Source organism: Hyperoodon ampullatus (genome assembly GCF_949752795.1).
Source record: "Hyperoodon ampullatus genome assembly, chromosome: 19".
Lineage (NCBI taxonomy): Eukaryota > Metazoa > Chordata > Mammalia > Artiodactyla > Ziphiidae > Hyperoodon > Hyperoodon ampullatus.
Genome location: NC_136932.1, coordinates 11154548 through 11177796, shown reverse-complemented (window position 1 = coordinate 11177796; position 23249 = coordinate 11154548). Strand labels below are relative to the sequence as shown.

Sequence of the window (23249 nt, the reverse complement as noted above, 5' to 3'; positions counted from 1 at the left end):
GAACTTACTATGATTTTAGGCAGCCTCTCTGCTAATGGGTGGGGTTGTGTTCCTGTCTTGCTAATTGTTTGGCATGGGGTGTCCAGTACTGTAGCTTGCTGGTCGTTGTGTGTAGCTGGGTCTTAGTGTTGAGATCGAGATCTCTGGGAGAGCTCTCGCCCATTGATATTACGAGGGGCCAGGAAGCTTCTGGTGGACCAATGTCCTGAACTCAGTTCTCACACCTCAGAGGCTCAGGCCTGACACCTGGCCGGAGAACCAAGACCCTGTCAGCCACTTGGCTCAGAAGAAAAAAAAAGAAAAATAAATAAAATAAAGTTACTAAAATAAAAAAAATTATTAAAAATTAAAAAATAAAAAAGAAAGAAGAGAGCAACGAAACTAAAAAACAAATCCACCAATGATAACAAGTGCTAAAAACTATACTTAAAAAAACAAACAACAAAAAAAACACGGACAGACAGAACCCTAGCACAAATGGTAAAAGAAAGCTATACAGACAAAATCAGACCAAGAAGCATACACATACACACTCACAAAAAGAGAAAAAGGAAAAAAATATATATATAAAAAAAAGGAAGAAAGCAACCAAATCAATAAACAAATCTGCCAATGATAATCAGCTGTAAATATTAAACTATGACAAACATAAAACTAGAAACAAATTAGATGCAGAAAGCAAACGCCAAGTCTACAGTTGCTCCCAAAGTCCACTGCCTCAATTTTGGGATGATTCGTTGTCTATTCATGTATTCTACAGATGCAGGGTACATCAAGTTGATTGTGGAGATTTAATTTGCTGCTCCTGAGGCTGCATAGAGAGATTTCCCTTTATCTTCTTTGTTTGCACAGATCCTGGGGTTCAGCTTTGGATTTGGCCCCGCCTCTGCATGTAGGTCACTTGAAGGCGTCTTTTTGTAAGTCTGAGGTCTTCTGCCAGCATTCAGTAGGTGTTCTGTAGGAGTTGTTCCACATGTAGATGTATTTTTGATGTATTTGTGGGGAGGAAGGTGATCTCCATATATTACTCATCCGCCATCTTGAAGGTCCCTCCCCTGTGCCTTACTATTCTGACAAAATATGATGTCACTGGCTAATCCATAGTCTGAATGTGCCTATATGTGGAGTTGTCTACATTTATGTCCATTTTTCTTATTATTTGCTCACTCCCAAACCTTTTTTTTTTAAGAATACATTTAAACATTTTTTTAAACTTTCTTTTACACTTATTTAGGGTTATAAATTTCAAATATAACATTTTTAATTTTTTGTTTACATCCCTCTCATTGAAGATGGCAAGTGTTAACCAAAACAAGTCCCTGCAAAGTCACATGACCAAGGGCTTGGCTACAAGAAAGAACAAAGAATTAAAGTCCATGATGCAATTTACCAGACCATGATACAGAGATGAGTTTGCAAGAAGCTAGCATTCTGGCTGGAGTGGTGGATGGAGCAGAGTGGGCACTGATTGTGGTATGGGCTACAAAGAAGTACAAAGAAACAAATATAACATACATTACTATGAGTCCATTTCTGAAAATAAACATGAACCAGGCAATATGCTGTTTCATATACATCATTTCATTTACTCCCCACAACAACACAAAGAAGTAAATATAATTATCCCCATTTTACAGATATTAGATATAAAAATCAGAGAGGGGAAGTGACTCCACTAAGACAGCACAGTAAGTGACAGAACCCAGATTCCATCCCAGGTCTATCTGATTACCAAGCTTGTGCTCTGAACCTCTTGACTGCTACTGAGTTCCTGAAATTAAATGTAACAGTGATTCAGAGGAGAGAGAGGGAATTGAAAGTCTTCCTGCAAGAGAAATCCTTTGTCTCTGGGTCCTGGAAGTTTGAGTGTGATGCTGATAGGTAGGAAAATAGGAAAGTGGGGAAAGGCGTAGAAGATGGAGGGAACAGAATGAATGAACATATAAAGGCAAATTTTTACAATCCCAGAGGATGTATGGGGAGAAACAAGTCAACTGCTTTGGCTTCCCAGGAAAGTTAAGATTCTGGGCTGAGGAGTCGGTATTCAACACCACAGGCAATAGGGAGGCACTGAAGCCAAACCTTATTCCTTTTGACTCCTAGCCTCACCATTCTCTAAGATCACCAGGAGCCTCTTAATTGGTTTTCTTTTAGCCTTTGATCTTTTTCTTTCTTTTTATTTTCTCCTTCCTGCTTTAGGTCTTATGGACTATTTTCCTTGAAACTGTCTCTTTTCTTGACATCTGTGACACTACCTTGGCACTTTTCCTTTCCTTTGGTTACATTAACTTCTTTGCTCTATTCCCCATTCACTCTTCTTTCACAGGCAGCGACTCCTGGCTTCAGCTCTCACTGCAACAGCATCTCTAGCTCTGAGATTTCCTTTGCTTCTCTAGCTGCCTGCTGATCCTTCTACCTCCAAATGACCAGTCAAACGATGCTGTTTGAAGCTGAAGTCTTCCCTTAAAACCAAATCCCCTTAAGAGTTCTTTATTTTTAAAAAATACTTCCAGTCACTCAGGCATAACATCAGCTGCTGCTTTTCTCCCCCCTTTGCATTGTCTCTCTTGGATAACTGCAAACCACTCATTCTCTCCACTGCCTCCTTCCTGGCCCACACAGAAACCTGATCAAAATTCACCTCAAAATTCTTCAATGGCTTTATATTTCCTCCTGTACATAATCTAAACTCCTCAGCATGGTATTCAAAGGCTCTCCATAATTTGTCCCTCATCTATCTGTGTCTTTACCTCCTTACCTTGTACTTCTAATTCCAGACAGAGTAACTTATTCTAGAGTTTCAAACATGCTTTCCCTCTGCCTGGAATTCTCTTCTCTGTTTAGTTCATCAGGCAAACTACTTCTCATTCTTCAAGTCTCAGTCCACACCATCTCCTCTGTGAAGCCTTCCCTGGTGCCCCCAGATGGACTCAGGGATTCTTTCCTTTAGGCTCTGTTGTACCTGGTACACATCCCCATCACTGCACCAACTGCAGCACTCTCTCTCTGTCTGCACGTCGGTCTTCCCACTAGACTGTACTGAGGACGGAAGCTACGTTTTTTCACATATGTACAACCTGCTAATAGGAGTAAAGAGCAGCAGAATGAATGAATAATAATCCCTTACATTTGTAAACTACCTCATGGTTTTTGAAATACTACACTTATATTCTCCCGTACACCTATACTACATTATTTCTCCTAATACGGTAGAAAATTGACTGAAACTCAGGAAGATTGAAGGACAGATCCAAGCGCACGTTGCTCAGATGTAAAAGAGATGAGATGAGAACCCAGGGTCTTCTGAAACCTCGTTCCACTGCCACACTGACAAGATTAGGAACTGGTTTTTATTTCTGGGCAAATTTGTATGAAAAAGTTGACCAATGTAAAGAACAATATGTTCATTTTTACAGTGTACAATCTGAATTCTTACAATTAAAATCAGCAACTGTTAATTTTGACATTTTTCGATTAGCATTTTGGGAGAGAGTAGTTAAGAAATAGAGAGAGCCCTAGTCACTGTAACATTTTACGCATGACTGAACACAACTATGTTTTCCCCTATAATTAAAGATGATGGTGACCAAAATAAACATTAATGTGGGTTCATATGTGGTTATAAAGACCAATGGGGGGGTGGCAGCAGTGAGGGCAGAAGTATTTCCACATAGCTCATATAATGAGGTCACCTTGTGATTCAGTCACCCTGCAGACTCCATCCCTGAAAGAAAGTCAAATCCCAGTTCTGTCACTTACAAGCTTTATAGCCTTGAATAAGCTTTCTAACTTCTTTGTAAGACAGGGATAGTAACACCTGTCTCTCAGGACTGTGGTGAGAATTAAGTGAGAGATATTAAGTAAAATGTACTTTATATTTCTTTTATATCCTCCATAGTAACTAGCACACTGCTGGACTAAAGGAATGAACGTTAACCATAAAAGACTTTAAACATATCAGAAGATGACTGTGTGCTCAAACAGAACTTTAATCTTTAACGTATGCAGCAGGGTGAAATGCAGTACCCTATCCTTAACTCCAATCTTTGCCCCTCCACACCTAACCCCACTACCTTTACAGACAGAAAGGGAAAAATGACTGGGGATGGATGTCATTCACTGTTAGTCACTGCAGGAAAACTTGGTAGTGTAACTTCAGGCAGAGAGTGGGGATAAGGACAGAGCTAACCAGTCCCTAAGAAATAAGGTAAAAGTTAAGCTAACAGGAGGAATATGAACCTCTCATGTAGATCAGAGGTCTTCAGGAGGATATAAACCTTACATTCAAGATATATTTGCTTTGCGATATTTTAGGAGAGAATCAATCACATATCAGAGTTAAAGATTCTTCCCCCCAGAACTGTCTCCTCACCCCTCTCCTGACAAAAGGCAGGGAAGGGCATATCCAGAATAACAGAGGGTAGATCCAACCTCCATTCCATCTGTAGGCATCAGCAGCCCCTCAATAAGGATTACTGGAGACAAGTAATACTCACCCTTGGACAACTATAGGTTATAAGACAGTGAGGATCTGCCCTTACCTGATGCCCCTGTACCACAAGAGTTCAGAACTATGGAATCTTTCAGACAAAATCTCTTTCTAAGGCAAGACTACCCTCTAGGGCATCCCTACCCTCTGCCCATTTACCGGTTTGGAAGTTTCATAACAGTTGTTATATATAAAATATAGAATGGTACTATGTTTTTCTAATAGATTTTCACTTAGCACACAAGGGAGATAGTTAATCTTAAGTTTCTATTTGTGGTACTGAAACACACTAACAAATGGACTCAAATATTTCCAGCATGGATGTTTTCTCCATTGTTCTAGCCAGAGTCACTAATGTGTAGTCACATAGATTTCATCAGCTCTGGTGATGACAAACTTGATATACAACACTTTAGTGTTTCAGAGACATAACACTTAAGTGTTCTGATATTCTTCTATGTGGTGCTCAGATGTGATAAAGTGGTACAGGGACAGCCAGCTGGCAAGGAACTACTTACAACCTAAAGCCTATCCTAGCTATCTTATAATGTGGGCTGAAATAACATGTGCTGCTGTGAAATGTCTTTATATTATAGAGGTACTTGTGGGGAATTATTTAGGGAGACCTAGTGAGATTAGAATTATGGGGCAGAGAAGGATATCTGTCTGCAAAAGGTCTGTGCTCCCATCCACAGTTGAGAGTTGTTGGGAAGCAGTTACTTTGCCAGGGACCTTGCGTTCACATTCAAGTGGGGTCACCTGACAGTTCTGGCTAATGGAATACAGGCAGAAATTATATTCATTACTTCAGACCTAACCCGGAAAAATCTTCTCCTTTGATTTCCATGACCTTACTGTCTCTTGTTTCTCTAATATTACTCTTGTAAATTATTATTTGGCTCACCATTTTCTTCTAGCATTTAAATACACCTACTCTGATATGAACCTATTTACGAAACAGAAATAGACTCACAGACATAGAGAACAGACTTGTGGTTGCCAAGGGGGAGGGGGCTGAGGGAGGGATGGAGTGGGAGGCTGGGGTTCGCAGATGTAAACTATTATGTATAGAATGGATGAACAACAAGGTATTACTGTTATAGCACAGTGAACTATATTCAATATCCTATGATAAACCATAATGGAAAAGAATACAAAAGAAAGGAAAGAATGTGTGTGTGTGTGTGTGTGTGTGTATATATAAATCACTTTGCTGTACAGCAGAAACTAACACAACATTGTAAAACAAATATATGTCAGTAAAAAAAATACCTATTCTGTTTTCATGCGTCCAAACTTCCTGCTTTATACTCTTAACCTGGGTGATCTTGTTAAGTTCTATGGCTTCTACTGTCAGTTATTTGCTGATAACTCCACAGTCCATAACCTCATGCCTTCAACTTTCCCTTTTCCTGTTTTCCAAGGTCACATATCTACATATATTTGTTCATCTTCCCTTGGAGGCAATTCAGTATAAACATGCCAAAAATAGGATGTCACCTCTCCCCATAAGCCTATTCTTCCTCCTGCCCTTGTTCATGCTAAAACCCTTCCTCCTTTCAGAATGTTCTATGCTGGTCAGTAGCTTCACTATTTTCCATCATTCAAGATAAGTTCTGAAGTCATTTTTGATCCTTCCACCCTTACCTCCCATACACACAAAAAAAGACCAAGTGCTTTTGAGCATCTCCAAAATGTCTACCTTGCTCTCTGTTCTCACATTACAGGCCTTAGTGTTTCTCACCTAGACTACTGCTCTAAACCTCATAACTAGTATGCTGACCTGCAGTCTCTCCTCTTCTTCAACCCATCTTCTATATGCTACTTGTCAGAGCTATTTTGCACATTATCAGAGTTATCTGATCATTGTCTCCTCCTCCTCACAAAATTAGACTCCCTGATATCTACAGAATAAACTGTAAAGTCTTACACCTGGCATTCAAGACTTTTTTCCTAGTGACACGTGCTATCATTCTGACCATATGTCTTTTTTTTTTTTTTTTTTTTGTTACGCGGGCCTCTCACTGTTGTGGCCTCTCCCGCTGCGGGGCACAGGCTCCGGATGCGCAGGCCCATTGGCCATGGCTCACGGGCCCAGCCGCTCTGCGGCATGTGGGATCCTCCCGGACCGGGGCACGAACTCATGTCCCCTGCATCGGCAGGCGGACTCTCAACCACTGCGCCACCAGGGAAGCCCTTTTTTTTTTTTTTTTTTTTGCGGTACGCGGGCCTCTCACTGTTGTGGCCTCTCCCGTTGTGGAGCACAGGCTCCGGACGCGCAGGCTCAGCGGCCATGGCTCACGGGCCCAGCCGCTCTGCGGCATGTGGGATCTTCCCAGAATGGGGCACAAACCCGCGTCCCCTGCATTGGCAGGCGGACTCTCAACCACTGCGCCACCAGGGAAGCCCATATGTCTTATTTTCTAATTATGGCTTCTCAAAATTCCGCAAGGGCACTTCATGGCTTCACACTTGTTTTTGTCCCTGCCATTATGTTTTATAGCCTGCTTACAGTGCTCTCCTGTGCCAATGCTGCTGAACAGAATCAACTCATCCTTCAAGGCTGAACTTGACTGTCACTTACTCTGCAAAGTATTTTCTCTTTGTCTAGGTCCCTATGGTACTCAGTACTATGGCACTGTCATTGGTTGCTATGTGTCTGGCGTTCCTCTAGAAGGTCATGGCTCTAGTGTTGGGGGTGTCTTAGTCACCTAAGTTTCTCTAGTACCTAGCAGAGTCCTTGGTGTAGAGTAAAAGTTCAATAAATGTTTCATGAATGAATAAATGCCACGCAGATGCGTTCATGGAAAAGCAACACAAGGACTTCAGATCCACTGTCTAATGCACTACCCAATTCAACCTTGAACTGGCAGGCATCTCTGTTGCCACGGATCAACTGTGAAACGAGTGTGACCATGACTCAAATACTGACCATACACTGACAATCTTGATCTTTTTCATCTCTCATCTTAAAAATCCTGCCTGCAGTTAAACTTTGGTGGTTGCTGCCTTACAGTCTGCTTGTTGCAAATGACACCCACATCTTTACAAAAATGCTCGCCTCTATCTTCAGCTTTTCAGTTAGTAACTGCTTTGGCATGTTCTTTTTGTGGCTTTCTCATGGAACCGGAATACAAAATACATTTCTAGTCAGCTTGTCTTACTGGTTCATATTCAACGTGGAGATGGAAGCACTAACGATAAGGAGGACACTATAAGTAAAGCGTGCCCAAGATGTACCTTTGTAGAAATGGGTGGAACAGCATAATTTCTTTTTAAACATAGAACTTGGATAGAAATTTGCTGCTTTCTCCCGCTATGCCTCACAGTTTCCTCCTGCGCTTCTGTTCTGTTAACGCATCACTGGCCCTAGGAGAACGGACGCTGTCTGCCTCTGCTGTGCCAGTGAAGCCTTTAGGCAGTTGGCAGGGCTTCATGAGGCAGCAGAGCTGTGACGCCACTGAACTGCCACAGTTTGAAACGCCAACAACAGGCACAGGAAGATGGATCACTTCTTCCACTCCACGTTCCTCAACTCTTCCTTTGTACCTCCAGCACAGCACTCGGCCTTAAATTATAGCTGGTTATAAATATGTCTGTTAAAACCGCAATCCTGTAAGTCGTGGTAGACAGATCTTACTTGTTATTTGTATCCGCTGCAGTGCTTAACACAGAGCCTTGAATGTGTTACCTAACAAATGTTCACAGGGTGCATGCCAAAATGCATGCCTTCACTTTCTACCGACGTGCAGGAGCAGAACAAACGAAACTACTTAACTATGGGAAGAGTTTCTCAAATACTTCCAGTTGCAAGCTTAAAGTTAGTACCACTGACCACTTCTTTGTTCACTCATTAATGCATTATTTAACAAAATATTTGCTGAGTGCTGACTGTGTGCCAGCCACTCTATTAATCATTAGGAAGACCAAGGTGAGCGTGATAGGAAGGCTCCTGTCCTCATGGAGCTCACTCACATTCTAGACGGGAAAGCAGACAATAAACAAGTATCCACAGACAATAAATTAATAAAAGACTAGAAAGTAAAAAGGTTGCTATGTTAAAGCCAGGAAGGACTTTCTTAGATAAGGTGACACGTGGAAGTCTTAGGAGGTGGCCATTAGGCTGAGACCAGAAGGAGTGAGAGATCTTGCCATGTGATGAGGGAAAGTGAGCTCCGGATGGAGCGGACTATTAATTGCGAAGAGCCAGGGGTGGAAAAGAGCTTAGCAAGTTCTAGCAACTGGCAGATGACCATTTATGACCAGAAAATTGTGAATAAGAGGGAGAACAAATGAACCTAATTAGAGAGGGCAGGCAGAAGCTATCTTTGTAATACAGGGCTTTGAAGGATCTGGCTTTGATTTTATTCTAATCACAACAAGAAGCCATTGCAGGATTTTCAGGAGGAGGTTACATAGGGTGTGGACAGTAGAGGTGGAAATAAGTGGATACTTACAAGTAAAGTTTGGGTGGTAGAACCAAGTGGGTATGCTGATGGCTATAGTGAATACATGTTTCACAGCTGTGGGTTCTTATGGTTGAGTGAATAGAAGGCTATTAGTGTTGATTTTACCAAATGTGGAGATTCAGCTGCTTTTGAAAGTCTGGAGACAGCCGAGTAAGTTGCTCCGCTCACAAAAAAAGAAAATGTGCTGTCATATCCCACTAAGCTGGCAGTAACTCCTTCTGATTGCTGTGCCATGAATCTTGGTTTGACAATCTAGGAAAGCCTGTGGGATTCCCATCTTTTCATTCAGCCAGTGTTGCTTCAGAGACTCATTAACAGGACAAATTAGCCTCTATTTCCTACGCTACTTTCAGTATCAAAAATTTCCCTGCTCTCCTTCTTCTTTTTTTTTTTTTTTTTGCGGTACACAGGCCTCTCACTGTTGTGGCCTCTCCCGTTGCGGAGCATAGGCTCCGGACGCGCAGGCTCAGCGGCCATGGCTTACGGGCCCAGCCGCTCCGTGGCATGTGGGATCCTCCCGGACCAGGGCACGAACCCATGTCCCCTGCATCGGCAGGCAGACTCTTAACCACTGCGTCACCAGGGACGCCCCCCTGCTATACTTCTTATGTGTAGTTGATTTAACCCGTATTTGCTACACCTTAAAAAAGCAATATATATATAAAATTTTAATATATAAAGCAATATTATGTTTGTAGCAAAATCACATATAGGAGAGTACAAGTTCCTTCTGTGTTTTCATTAGTTGACTCTTCTGCATGCCTGCCAAGTCATAAAATGACACTCTCTCTCCATCTTATAAGCAGAACTACTTCTCTGTATATTTATGAACTTAGCAAACTTCACATGAGTTTTTATGACAGTAAAAATAAGTAGTTCTCAGTTTTAAATAGGGGTGGAGAAGAATTCTGATTACCAGCTTTCCCCAAACTTAATTTCGTACTTGGAAAAGGAAAAAAAATATGTTATAGCTGTCCATCTTTGAAGACATGAGAGTTTTAACAATGGGGACAATTTATCTATTTGACTGATAGATGTGGGTTCCATGATTTATGCTGAGAGAAACAAATTTGTAAAGTTTAAGGACATCATGCCTGGGGAAACTGGACATATTCCCAGATATATAGTAGATTTCATGTAATATCTCCCTTGCATTATATTACAAAACCATGACCCTGGGTCACTAGAATAATAGATATTCCATTATTATTTTGAGTCTCAAATTTATTCTCGATGCCAATAGGGAGTTAGAAAATGGTTTAGATAATAAGGACAAAATATTTATGGCAAATTAGACAAATCCCCCCAATTATTATAGATTAGTGAAATTTCTCCATGAAAATCACATATTGAAATCATGACACCAGAAGACTGACTTCCCCTTAGTGGTAGAAAAGAATTAGAAGTGAAGCAGATCTGGACCCAGAACAGAGATTAGAGAGCTAGTATTTCTAGGCAGGTAAGGTCATCTACTAAGGGACATGTACGAGCAAAAGGTGTTTGGTACCCCTCTCTTCTCTCTGCATTAACTCTTCCAAACCTCCTAAAGGCTGACTTAGTTCCAGAAGCCTTCTTTTTTCTTCTCATGATCTATCACTTTGCTGAATTCTTTCCTAATGCTTTTAGAAAGCAGAATCCATCTGCCAGTTCAAGGGGTTGTTGTGGGAGCCTGCAATGGCTGAGGAGCATTAACCTCAAGTTCATGCTTCAGTGAGGGTAAGGTTAAGTGTGTCCTGCCTGGAGGCTCCTGTTCGGATTAAAAAAACAAATAGGGCTTCCCTGGTGGCGCAGTGGTTGAGAGTCCACCTGCCGATGCAGGGGACACGGGTTCGTGCCCCGGTCTGGGAAGATCCCACACACCGCGGAGCGGCTAGGCCCGTTGAGCCATGGCCGCTGAGCCTGCGTGTCCGGAGCCTGTACTCTGTAACCGGAGAGGCCACAACAGTGAGAGGCCTGCGTACCGCAAAACAAAAAACAAAAAACACCCCCCCCCCAAAAAAAAACAAATAAAACCACCACAACCCTGCAACTCACCATTCTGTGGTCATTTCAGACTTATGTATTCTTTAAGAAGCCAGGCTGTACAAGTTTCTGACACAGAATTAGTTTTCCTTTATAGGGAGAATGGCCTCTTTTTTTTTTCCCTTTGACACACTGCTTCTACTCTGACACTCTGCTTTGTGACAAGGATTTTGGAGCACCCAGTCTCCAATGTGTAATTTGCTAACATGGCCAAAATAATTAAGAAAAATCTTAAAGAACATTTATTGTAAGATATCAACTCTGGCCACAAGGAATCGAGTAAGTACTCAACTGTCCCCACAGGTACAGTTAGGACTTGCGTAGCTTTTTCCCTTTTCCACCCACTATAAATTTGCTTCTCTTAGTTTGAAGAAATCGGGCCAGCTCAAATTAGGCTTCCAAATCAAACCTCATTAGGTTCTACAGCTTAAGACTCGTTAAAGTTTACAACAGGCTTCCTGTGTTTTATTCAAACAGCTAAAAATAAGGCAGCTGAGTCTTTGAATCTCTATGTCAAAATCTTACATGTATATACGCATCAAAATGTCGATCTGAGAGCTGTTCTTAGGGAAGGGGAGGCTAATACCATGAAAACAGAGATAACAGGAAAGAAACAGGAAAAAAAAAGAGTGGGGATTCATTCAGGGCTAGCCTAAAGCTATGTAGAAATATTAGGCAGTAATTGGACAGCACCAATAGGCTGGTGGCCCCAACTGTCTACTCTATCAGCCTCACATTTCAACTATCAAAGTCATTAATAGGTTGGATTATAAAGGCTGGTGACTTCTCTTAAATGCCTTACTTAAAATACGCAAGTTGCATTTAATGTTTTCTACTTCCCTGTTATGAGCATAACAACAGAGATTAGTTTATTAGATTAGTGAGTTAATCTGATAGCTCAGTGGCTGAGGGAATAACATATAAGAAAGATTAGTTTCAGAGTTTGACAGAATATGACAGTGATGAATAGTGGGAAATAGAAGGCAGAATAAGGTGATGAGGTCTAAGGCTTGTGAGTACCTCAAGGGGCAAACTTTTATCTAGAATGTAAATCTAAAATCTTAGAAGTTTTGATGTAATGAAAGATTTTGCAGTGATACTTTGCTTACAGTTTGCTAAACACCAACATGCATATATATACAAATACTCTACCCTGTTACCAAGCCAAGAAAAGGTATCTATAACTCATTTCTTTCTGTGACAGACGTGTATGCAACCTTAGGTCACTCTTTCTGGGATGTCAATTGTCTGCCCTGATTCTGGGACAACAGGAAGTCTGATATTTAAAATAAGGAAACTCTATCTCAGCTGCTGCACTGACCTCCAGCTCTGCTTTTTCCTCCTTCTAGTGCCATCCTCAGATTATTGACTCTCTTCACTTAGCAGAAGTACCTCCCTGGGTGGCCTATTTCTGATGAAGGTCAACTACTTTTTGGCTTCAGTAGAATATTCTCATCTGTGTCTAATTCCCTAATAAGGTCAATAAGTTCAGGGTGAAGACGTGAGTGTTGAAAGCCCAGGAAAACGGACTAGAAGAGATGCTCTGTAGCTTCTGAAAGTTCTCCTTACACAGAGTTATGCATGTCAGGCACTGGCCTACATAATGTGACTTCAGAGGCACTGAGTTAGTCTTCCCTGGTCTACTGAACCACATTAGATGTTCTAGAGAGAAGCTGGAGATAAAGTGGAGAACAGAGTGGGAAACAATGTACAGGAAAAAGAGGCTGAAGCCATAAAGGCAAACCCTGCCTGGAAAGGGTCCTGCTAATCAGGCTCGTTTACAATGGAAAGCAATTACAGCAAGTTTCTTTGAAAGGCCAGCCTGGGCTTTGCCAGTGACATTAAATTCTTAGCGCATTTCCATCTCATTGACCCAGGGGGCCTCAAGCTCTGAGATCAATACCTTAGTAACAAAGCTGGTGCCAGACAGTGCTGGGAAGAAGGCTGAATTCCAACTGAGATGAAACATGTAAGAAAGCTTTTTTGATAATGCCTGGTCCTGTTTACTCTCTGCCATTAAGTGATATATGATGATCCCTCAGCAGCCCTGAGTGTTATTCAATCGCCAGGGAACAGACTACACAGCATTTGAAGTTAGAAGTGTTTGCTCTCCTTGTCCCAGTGCATCAGCCTCTTGCCAAAATGATTCTAGTTAATAAACAATGTTGAGAAGGTAAGCCATGATATGGCTGCATAAATACCATCTTTTTCCCTTTGAAAGCCTGAGGGTTTTATCTGTTGTAAGGATACTGTTAATTCAGCGTTAGTCTGGCTCCTTTGGACCTCAGTTCTCAATCCTCTGAGACGTTCCAGGATAAGAGAGCAGATCAGCCAGCAAAGTTCCTCTGGAAACTGATTTCAGTGTTTATTAGGCAATTCTAGATTGGTCTCTTTTTCTTAACTATGTCGTTGCCAACTCTGTGTACTAACATCAGCAGCAGTACTAGTGAGATTTACAGTAAAATCCTCTTGGGAATGGCATACAACTCATAGAAGAGACTCAGACCCAGGGTTTTTTAAAAAAAATCTTGTGCCCCCAAATGCTGATAGCAGAAGACTCCTGCTGCCTATCCAATTAGCCACAGGATTTAGTTGAGGTACACCTGAAAGGTCTATTACTGCAAAGAGAGGGAAGGACAAAGAACATCCCCTGACCACTTTCTCTGTACTCTGTGCTAGTCTAGGCATTACACTACATGACCTCAATTCTCAACAGCTCTAGGAATTATCACCCCTTTTATGTAGATGAGAAAACTGTCCCAGAAACATTATGTAATTTTCCAAAGGCCACAGTTCCTAGAAGAGGTAGGATTTATTAAGCAGGTCATCTGACTCTAACGTTTATGTTCTTTCCACTACAGCATGTTTCTTTAAAAAGTTTCCCTCCTAGGGAAGACAGCACAAAATCTACTGCCTGGCTTAATATCGTCATCAGAATCTGGAACTGATTTTCTAATGAGTCGGCATGAAGTAGGCCGAGCAGCATGCCCACAAGCACAGGTGTCTCTAACAGGACCTGGTGAAGAACATGCCTTGCGAGTAATAATAAAATCCCAGCACGGTCAGAGACGGTCAGCCTCTCTGATGGCTCACAGCGGAAGGCACAGGCAAACCTGGCCTATCTTCTTTTTGAGCCAGAATAAGCTCTGCGTTTGTCAGCTATGTTGTCGGTATCTTCTTTGTTTCCAGGAAATCAGGACTATACCTTCTTTTGAAAACATCAACTTTATTAAAGGAATAATTCTTTCAAAAAGGAGTGTGAAGGAGTAGAAAGCACACCTCACTAGGATGCTAGAGATCTAGGTTCTACCCAAGAGAATGGGAAACAGTTTCATATCGAGTCTGGTTTGTTGAGCTGAGAAAGATTATGTCAGGGTCAAGCTCATCAGGAAAGAGTGCTGGGGTAAATCAGTGGCGTCTGCCACGGGTGCAGGATAGGGGAGCGGTGGTACACACAGCACATGTGCCATGCCTCTTTGAACTCCTCTTCCTTTCTCCCACCTGTTAACCTTATGGCTTTTCACAAGTGATTCAGCATTTTAAGGCCTTTATAGTAAAATAGGGATAATGACACTTCATTTATCTAAAGGTAAGAGTGGCTAAATCAGCTGATCTCCTCAAGTCTTTTTCAGCTATAAGGTGTAAGATTCCATTTTCCACTATAAATCTTAGCATCAGCTGGGCTCTAATGGGGTCAGTCATTGGTGACTTTAACAATGGTATGGCTTTTAAAAGGGCACTCACAGTCTTAAAACAATTCTGCTCTAAGTCACAGAGATGAACAATGTATCAATTCTTTCTGAAGAATACTGAGGAAGTCTGTTAAATGTTTAAATTAATTACCGCCTGGGGACTGCCCTGGTGGCACAGTGGTTAAGAATTAGCCTGCCAAAGCAGGGGACACGGGTTCAAGCCCTGGTCCGGGAAGATCCCACATGCTGCAGACCAACTAAGCCCGTGTGCCACAATTACTGAGCCTGTACTCTAGAGCCTGCAAGTCACAACTACTGAGCCCGTGCTCCGCAACAAGAGAAGCCCGTGCACCGCAACAAAGAGTAGCCCCTACTCGCCGCAACTAGAGAAAGCCTGCATGCAGCAACGAAGACCCAACGCAGCCAAAAATAAATAAATTAATTAGTTAAAAAAATTAATTATAGCCTGTGAACGCTAGTGGAATCAGAGAAAGTTGTTTAGAAAAATACAGGAATGTAAGGAGCATTCTAAACATCTATGCAGATTTTGAGTCTTAAGGAAATAATACTGTGAGAAAATAAACTTCATTATAGCCTTGTCTTAAGAAGAAACAGAGATGATGTTTCCTTTATGTGAAATGTTCAATGAAGAACACTTCTCACTGTTTTCAATACCCATGCTCCATGCAATAAATACAAAATAGGCTCACAAATTGCTTATTACAGATCTATGGCTTACCTGGGATCACAGAGAAATTTGGTTTTCTCTCCTTCTTCTCTCCAGATAAGCCATTCTCGAAAAGAAGGATGTACAAACATACGAGTCATGTCTCTGCGCTTGATTAGGAACATGGAGAGGTTCTCCATTCTCTGCTGAAAATCCTCCCATTCTAGCGTGCCTTCAATGCTGCCAGCATTGATGGCTTGGAAGATATGTTCATCAGTCAGTGGGTGGAGAGAGGCCACTGCCACATTCAGGAGAGGCATCACCCGGTCAAAGGAAGACTGGGTTGGGAACTTCATATTGCACTGGAGTAAGTAAACCTCAGAGAGCGAAACAGGAACTACTTTGTAGCTAGAGCTCTTTAACACTAGATAGCCTTTCTCTATGAGGTCAAATGTGAGTTTCAGGTATAGATAGGACCCTTGACTGAGTGTCTTGAGATGAGAACTGAGTTTGCCAAATGTAGTATTGTCCATTTTGCCATTAAGTGAAATGTTATTCTGGATCTCTGAGCTGCTGTGTATCCGGTGCAGGATGTAAGCCTGCAGGTCCTGGTCTATGGCTTCATTCTCTTCTAGTCGATCCAAAAAAATCCTATGGAAAGGCAGCAGCTTGGTAATTTCCTAAAACAGATGGAGAGAGAGAGAAAGAGAGAGAGAGAAAGACCTTCAGTTTCCCCTAACTCTTGTGATAAACTACGAGGTCCACAAATTTATTCTGAACTTCTGAGTGGTCAAAGAAAAGAGGGAAATACGATCGAGTATTAGTGTCCATAGATTAAGACATATTAGTTGCACAGGAGGGACACTTTTCCTAATACTGAGACTTAAAATAACTTTTATGGGTCTTCACAAAGGGCACTTTAGGAGTGATTTAATGGTCAATATCCTAAATAACACTCACTCCTAAAATAGAAAAGAGAATGCCATATAACTTTTGTTGTAATTTTTCTCAGTGTAAACCATAGCATAATGTCAAAGTACAACTCACTAAATGTAAAAGGACTTAAAGAATATCATATAAAAATGTAACCTTCTATCCTGCCTGATAAAATGACTTTATTTTAATGTAGGTTTTTTGGAGATGCCTTAGCTCAAAGGAACACTTCTAATAGTGAGAAGCTTGGTACCTTGGTGATCTGCTTGGAAATTACATTGGGGGAAGGTGACAGGGCTTTGTGGTGACTCTCATGCTCTGGAATCCATCTTTTCTTATCTGCTTATAGACTTTGCTCCTGTATGTATCTATTCCCTCTCCTGCATTAATTTCCTCTTCTCTCCTCTTTCTGTCTTGTCTTCACACAGACATGTGACTCCATATTCCTCCCTCCAACTACTATATCTCTGTGCCCATGTTTAGCAAAACCTAACAGAAAAGTTTTCTCCACTTACTGTATTTCATTCCTCCCTTCCCATTCTCTCCTCCATTTGTTGCAATCAGGCTTCAATCCCGTCACTTCACTGAAATGGTCCTTGTCAAGATGATCAGCAATCTTCATCTTGCCAAATCCAATAACCAAGTTTCATTTCTCATCCTCCTCAACCTCTCAGCAGTATCTGACACAGGTGAACACATCTTTCTTCTCGAGTGCCCTCCTGCAGCTTTTGCTTCCACAGCATGTGCCCCTCATCTTCCTCTTAGCACACTGGCTACTCCTACCCAGCCTTTCTGGCTGGCTCCTCTCTCATTTCTCAGTCCACCCAGGGCTCATGTCTCCTCCATTCTTTCCTCTTATCTGGCCACCCTCACTCCCTAGAATAGTTGGGTCCCATGGTTCTAAATATCATCTATACATGGATGATGTCTAATTTCATATTTCCAGCTTAGTCATTTCTTCTGAGCTCTCATCTTATATCTCTGTCTACTCAACAATGACACTTGGATGTTTCATAGACAAACTTAATGTGATCAAATCAGAACTACTGAAATTTCCCCCCACCACAAAACATCCGCATGTCAATAAATGGTATTACCACTGACCCTACCACCAAATCGTAGGAACTATCTATGATCCTTCTCTTTTCCTCAAACCAGCATCTACCCAGTTGCTCACCAAAACCCCACAATTCATCCTGGAATCTTCTCTCTTGCTCATTCCCACATCCAGCCCATCATCAAGTCCTTTGGATTCTTCTTCAAAATATACTCCAAATATGACCACTTCAGAGGGTCTCCACTGTTCCCACTCTAGTCTAAGCCACCATCACCTTTCACCTGTACTTCTGCTTCCATTCTTGATCCCCTACATATTATTATCTACACAGCCAGCAGCCAAAGAAAGTAAATCAGATGTTATCACTTTACAAGGCTCCTTGGAGAGGCCTTTCCTATCTGCCCTATCTAAAATATCTGTCATCCTCATTTATCCCTTTACTCTGTTATATTTGTCTTCATAGCACTAACACTACCTAAATTTTTAATATACGTTCATTTTTTACTTTATTATTTGTGTTCCTCACTAGAATACAAGCTTTATGAGGGCAGGGATATTGTCTGTCTTGTTCACCATCGTATCCTCAGCTCTTAGAAAGAGCCTTTTATACTTGAAGTACGTAAAAAATGTTTGTGGAAATAATGAATGATCAATTATGAGGGTTCATTTTTAAAGACCTAGGAATTGTTTCATTGTCAGCTAAATAATTTAAAAAAGTTATTGGTTGAAGTGAATGAAGTATCTGGGAAGTCATTGCAGGTCTTGATCTATGAAGACACTGACATTTGGACTTTGAGTGTATAGTACTTTTCCTGTTCTTTGGCACAGCTGAAAAATTAAAGTCACGTGGTCTACCAAGTCATACTTAAAACGTCTTTTGAGATTGCACATGGCATTATATAAAAATATAAATGAAGAAAAAAACCCAAAACAAACAAACAAAAATTATATAAACGAAGATATCTCCTAAGTACGTACTTAGTAAAACTAGTCAGAGATTGTGTTCCTGGAAGTTTCTTTTATTCATCTTTCATCTTTAACAAGCTACTGACCAATAATGGCAGATTACATAATTTTTAGTTGTAAAGATGCATTTATGTTGATTCATTCACATTCTTCAAATTACTTTGAGATTTCAATAACAAACATCTGCAAGTTGGTGGTCAGGATCAGAAGTACAGTCTCTGATCAAAGAAGGCAGATTGACCTAAATTGGTCAATCTATAGGAAAAATACTAAATGCCTGGGAGAGGGGAAAAGGAGGGCCCCGAGATGAGTTTCTGTATATTAACAACTGTTTTAAGGGAGCTGCATCAAAATAGTGGGATGGCTGTATACTATGCAAAATTTTAATGTTCTTTAAAAGAGGCTATGGTTAGGGGAAAAAAGGTTGAGAAACCCTGTTTCAAACCAAGTGTGACTACGTAAAGAATGGAAAATACCAACTCAGCTATACTGTGAATGGTAGAGAAGGTGGAGTCATTTATCCTTAGCCCATATGTCTTTACAGGCGCAGTTCCAACATTCCTAGTCATTCTTCCAGGCCATAAACTGAGTGATCAGTGAGTGAGCAGGGAAGGTAATTAAAAAAAACTCTTATCTCCCAGTTGCAGTAAATTTAATATAAAGCCTTAATATTGCCAATATTTCTTAGAAAAAGAAATATATAGAAGAAAGTCCATCTTCATGCTATAGAAAGTTGAGAAACAGAGGGAAGAACTAGAAAATCTGACTCTACACTGTACATTGAACTGGATTTTGCCTGGCATTAAATGATAAAAAAACATAAAACAAAAGTCAAACAGTGAATTAGAGTGTTACAGCATCTAGTTGCTTTGCTATACTCATGACAAAGTCTAGAAAAGTGGACTTTCTTTTCATGCTTTTTTGAGGGACACTTTATCAAAACTTACCCAGAGCAATGGAAATGGGAATTTGAGCTAAGAGAGTTACAGAGAATGCTCTCTCTAGATTGTATCTCTTACTCTCAAAATATGCTCATTGGGAATTACTCTTGCTAGTGCTCTAGGACATGGTAGAGATTTAGAAAAGCTCATCACTAAAGGTACAAGGACCTAGAACTTTTTCAGTTTAAGCACTCTCCAAGGGAAATAATTTATGGTCCAAAAGCAAACAAACACATACCTGTAAACTGGTCCTAACTGTTACAATTAGTTTGAGCCAGGAAGGAAATTTTCCAATCATTTTACTCAGAAATGATACAATTGTATCCCCATAATCCGGTTTGTGAAATTCTGCTTCATTTAATCCATCAATTAAGATGATGAAATCTTCATCTGGGATTTTTCTCTCTGAGATAGAAAGAAACAAATTACTTAATAATTACCAAGTGGATAAGTGAGTTCTTTCTGGGTCTTTGATCATGTACCTCCTTGGAAGAAAAAATTAGAAAAGGTCTGTTGTGTGTTTAGTGAATGCTCAGGGTACATAATTTATTATAAAGATGTGGAATAATTCATTTAGTGAGTTCATTTTGCTTTTCACCAGGTATGAATGTGTTTGTCACATAAATAATATATAAAGCATATGTATCATCATCATCATTTCCCCCATGTTATCAGTTGTGAGACAGCCTGAGCATTGCATTTATGAGAATTTGCACATGTAAATTAATTTTTCTCTCATACCTGAAAAAGCTGGAAAGAATGTTTTTCTCCCCCTCAGCCCCCCCGAATCTGACAGCATTAAAGAGAATAGTATCACATGTTCTTTGGGGAATTTCCAAAAAAAAAAAAAAAGGTTTAATTTGGAATCCACAGCAGTATATAAGACTATATGTGAATACGTAGTAGGAAGGAAGGGATGGAGGAAGAGAGAAAAGGAATCCCAACCAACAGACAGAGCTACACTAGGCAGGCTGGATTCCAAGATCTTACAGAACCAGCAGCTTCCTAGACTATACCTAAAGCAGCTTCAAGGAGACAGACCCTTACGTGATCTTTCCAGGGGAGCAGGAGCCATGCAGGAAAGACAAATTTCTTTTGTTTCCCTTTCCCGCCTGGAGTCTATACTATCCTAAATTGACAAGATCAGTTTATCGTTAGGGCTAGGCTTCAGAAGACTTGGTAAGATTTCAGGTTTCCACTCCCATTAAATGCTTACTGATTCTTAAACAATATTGAACAATTAGAGATTAAAAAAATTCCCTGGCTGAATGAACATTTCAGTATAAATGAATTGCAAATAACAAGTAAAAGCTCCTAGTTGGTAGGACCTTACAGGTTCTGAAGAGAGGAAAGCAGGGGAAGAGATAAAGAAGTCACTGGATGCCTGAAACAGGAAATAGGTTATATCTGAGGAGGAAACAGAAAGTGAAGCTGGGGACAGAAGGAAAACTCTGAGGAACTCTGTACCACGTTGGCTCTTTTAGCTTTTGAAAGAGTCGAGACTAATCGAAACTCTACATATTTTTGTTCCACGTTTGAAAATATGCAGATTTTTTGCATGATTCATAAAACTTTATATTTCCCCTCTAAAGTACAAGCTTTACATAAAGGAGTTTAATTTCAATAGCCTAAGTACTATAAATTAGTTCTCAAATTATAAAGAGTTTCAACTATAACTTTCATCTGGTGACTTTAGGAAGAGAAATGAACTATGGATTTCAGCTCTCTAACTGTTAACAATGATTATTAATGAAATGGCATTCTAGATGATGTAGGGCTAAGAAAACACATTACTCCTTTAGGGAGTCCAAAGCATTCCCGAAGAGAGAGGAGTTGCTTGGAACTAATTGGGATTTACCCACACAAATGGGGGCATAGAACAGTCAACTGGAACACTAATATACAGCTGCTCCATGTGGTTTGTACTTCCTCACAGCAGGGTAAACTCAAAGTAGTCAGCCTTTTTTTTTTTTCTTCTTTTTTTTTGCAGTACGCAGGCCTCTCTCTGCCGTGGCCTCTCCCATTGCGGAGCACCAGCTCCGGATGCGCAGGCTCAGCGGCCATGGCTCACGGGTCCAGCTGCTCCGCGGCATGTGGGATCCCCCCAGACCAGGGCACGAACCCGTGTCCCCTGCATTGGCAGGTGGACCCTCAACCACTGCGCCACCAGGGAAGCCCAAGTAGTCAGTCTTTTGACGTGGCAATGAATACCCCCAAAAGCAAGTGTTTCAGTGAACAAGATGGAAGCAGCATGACCATTTATGACCTAGCCTCAGATATCACATAGCATCATTTTGTAGTATTTTATTGGTTGAAGCAGCCACAAGTCTGCTAAGATGTAAGGGAAGGAGACACAGACCCTAAATCTGGATGGGAGGAATGTCAAAGATTTTGCAGCCACGTTTTAAAACTGCCACACTACTTTTAAAATTTCAGTTTTCAGTTGTTTGCTGCTAGTATATAAACACAACAGATACTGCGTATTAACCATATAGACTGTAGCTCCACCTATGTTAATTCTTGTAGGCTTTTTTTTTTTCTTTTGTAGATTCCTTAGACTGGTCTAGGTAAATAATCACATCTGCAAATAAACACAGTTTTACTTCCTCCTTTCCAATCTTTATACTATTTGCTTGTTTGTTTTCTTATTGTGCTAGCTTGGACCACACATGGAATGTCGAATGTTAAGTCGCCTTCCTCCTGATAGTAGGGGAAACGTATTTAATATTTCATTGTTACTTGCATGTGTTTTGGAACTGTCCTTTATGAGACTTAAGTTTTCTTCTATTCTTAGTTTGCAGAAAGTTTTTATTGTTAATTGTAATATTTTGTTAAATGTTTTTCTGCATTTGTTGAGATTATAGATATATATTTATATAAAGACATATAGATTTTCTCATTTATTCTGTTAATATTATGAATTACAGTGATTAACTTTCAAATGTTAAACTAACATTGCATTCCTGGTCAAGTAAAACTAATCATTTTGCTATCAGTGTGTTTCAGGATTTTGCTATTATGGTTATGAGGAATACATGTCTGTAATTTTCTTTTCTTATAAAGTCCTTATCATACTTTGGTTTCAGCATTAATGCTTGTCTAATAAAACAAACTGAGAAATGTTCTCCTTTATTTTCTGAAAACATTTGTGTAAGATTCACATTATTTCTTCTTTAAATGTTGGATACAATTCATTAGTAAAACCATCTGAGCCTGGAGTTTTCTTTTAACTTACAAATTAAATAGATAAGAGCTAGTCAGATTTTCTCTTTCCTCTTGAGTCACTTTTGGTAAGTTGTGTTTTTTATAGAATTTGCCCAATTTAAGTTGTTGAATTTATTGTTATATAGTTGTTCATAATAATCCCTTATTTTTCTTTTAATGTCTGTAGGAACTGTAATGCTAGCTCCTCTTTCATGCCTGATGTGTTTTCCTCTCATTTTCTTGATCAATCTTCCTAGGGGTTCATTCATTTTAACTATTAATTTTTTTCTATTTCACTGACTGCTGCTCTTGCTTTTTATTATTTCCTTCTTTCTGCTTACTCTGGTTTTATTTTCCTCATTTTTTTCTAGTTTATTAAGTCATAAACTTAACCACTGATTTTATGTATTATTCAGCTTGAAATATTCTATAATTCGCTTTGTGATTTCTTCTTTCTCTTATGGGTTGTTTAGAAGTGCACTGCTAAATTCCTAAATATTTGGGGATTTTAAGTGTATTGATTTCTAATTTAATTCCATTATCTCAGAGAATATTTTCTGTAAGATTTTAATTTTTTGAAAATTTCAGACTTATTTTATGGCCCAGAATAAGGTCCATATGCACTTGAAAAGAATGTATATTGTGCAGTTATTGGGTAGTGTTCTATAAATGTCAGCTGGATCAAATTGGTTGACAGTGTTGTTAAAATCTTCTATATATTTACTAATTTTTGTCTACTTGTTCTAACAGTTACTGAGAGAGAGGTGTTAAAATTTCCAACTATGATTGAGTACTTGTCTATTTAGCTC

The 23249-nt window shown here is 40.1% G+C and overlaps 1 protein-coding gene across 3 annotated transcripts in view; it reads right to left on the bottom strand.

Annotated features, from left to right (window-relative positions):
* Positions 1 to 23249, bottom strand: part of TANC2 (tetratricopeptide repeat, ankyrin repeat and coiled-coil containing 2) — a gene marked incomplete at its 5' end in the record, with an annotated part of 320220 nt that overhangs the window by 45933 nt on the left and 251038 nt on the right. For all 3 annotated transcript variants that reach the window (XM_079726110.1, XM_079726111.1, XM_079726112.1), the window contains 2 exons: positions 15412 to 16019; positions 19475 to 19641. In XM_079726110.1, the coding sequence (XP_079582236.1) occupies positions 15412 to 16019; positions 19475 to 19641 (775 nt within the window). The remainder of the gene's footprint in view (positions 1 to 15411; positions 16020 to 19474; positions 19642 to 23249) is intronic.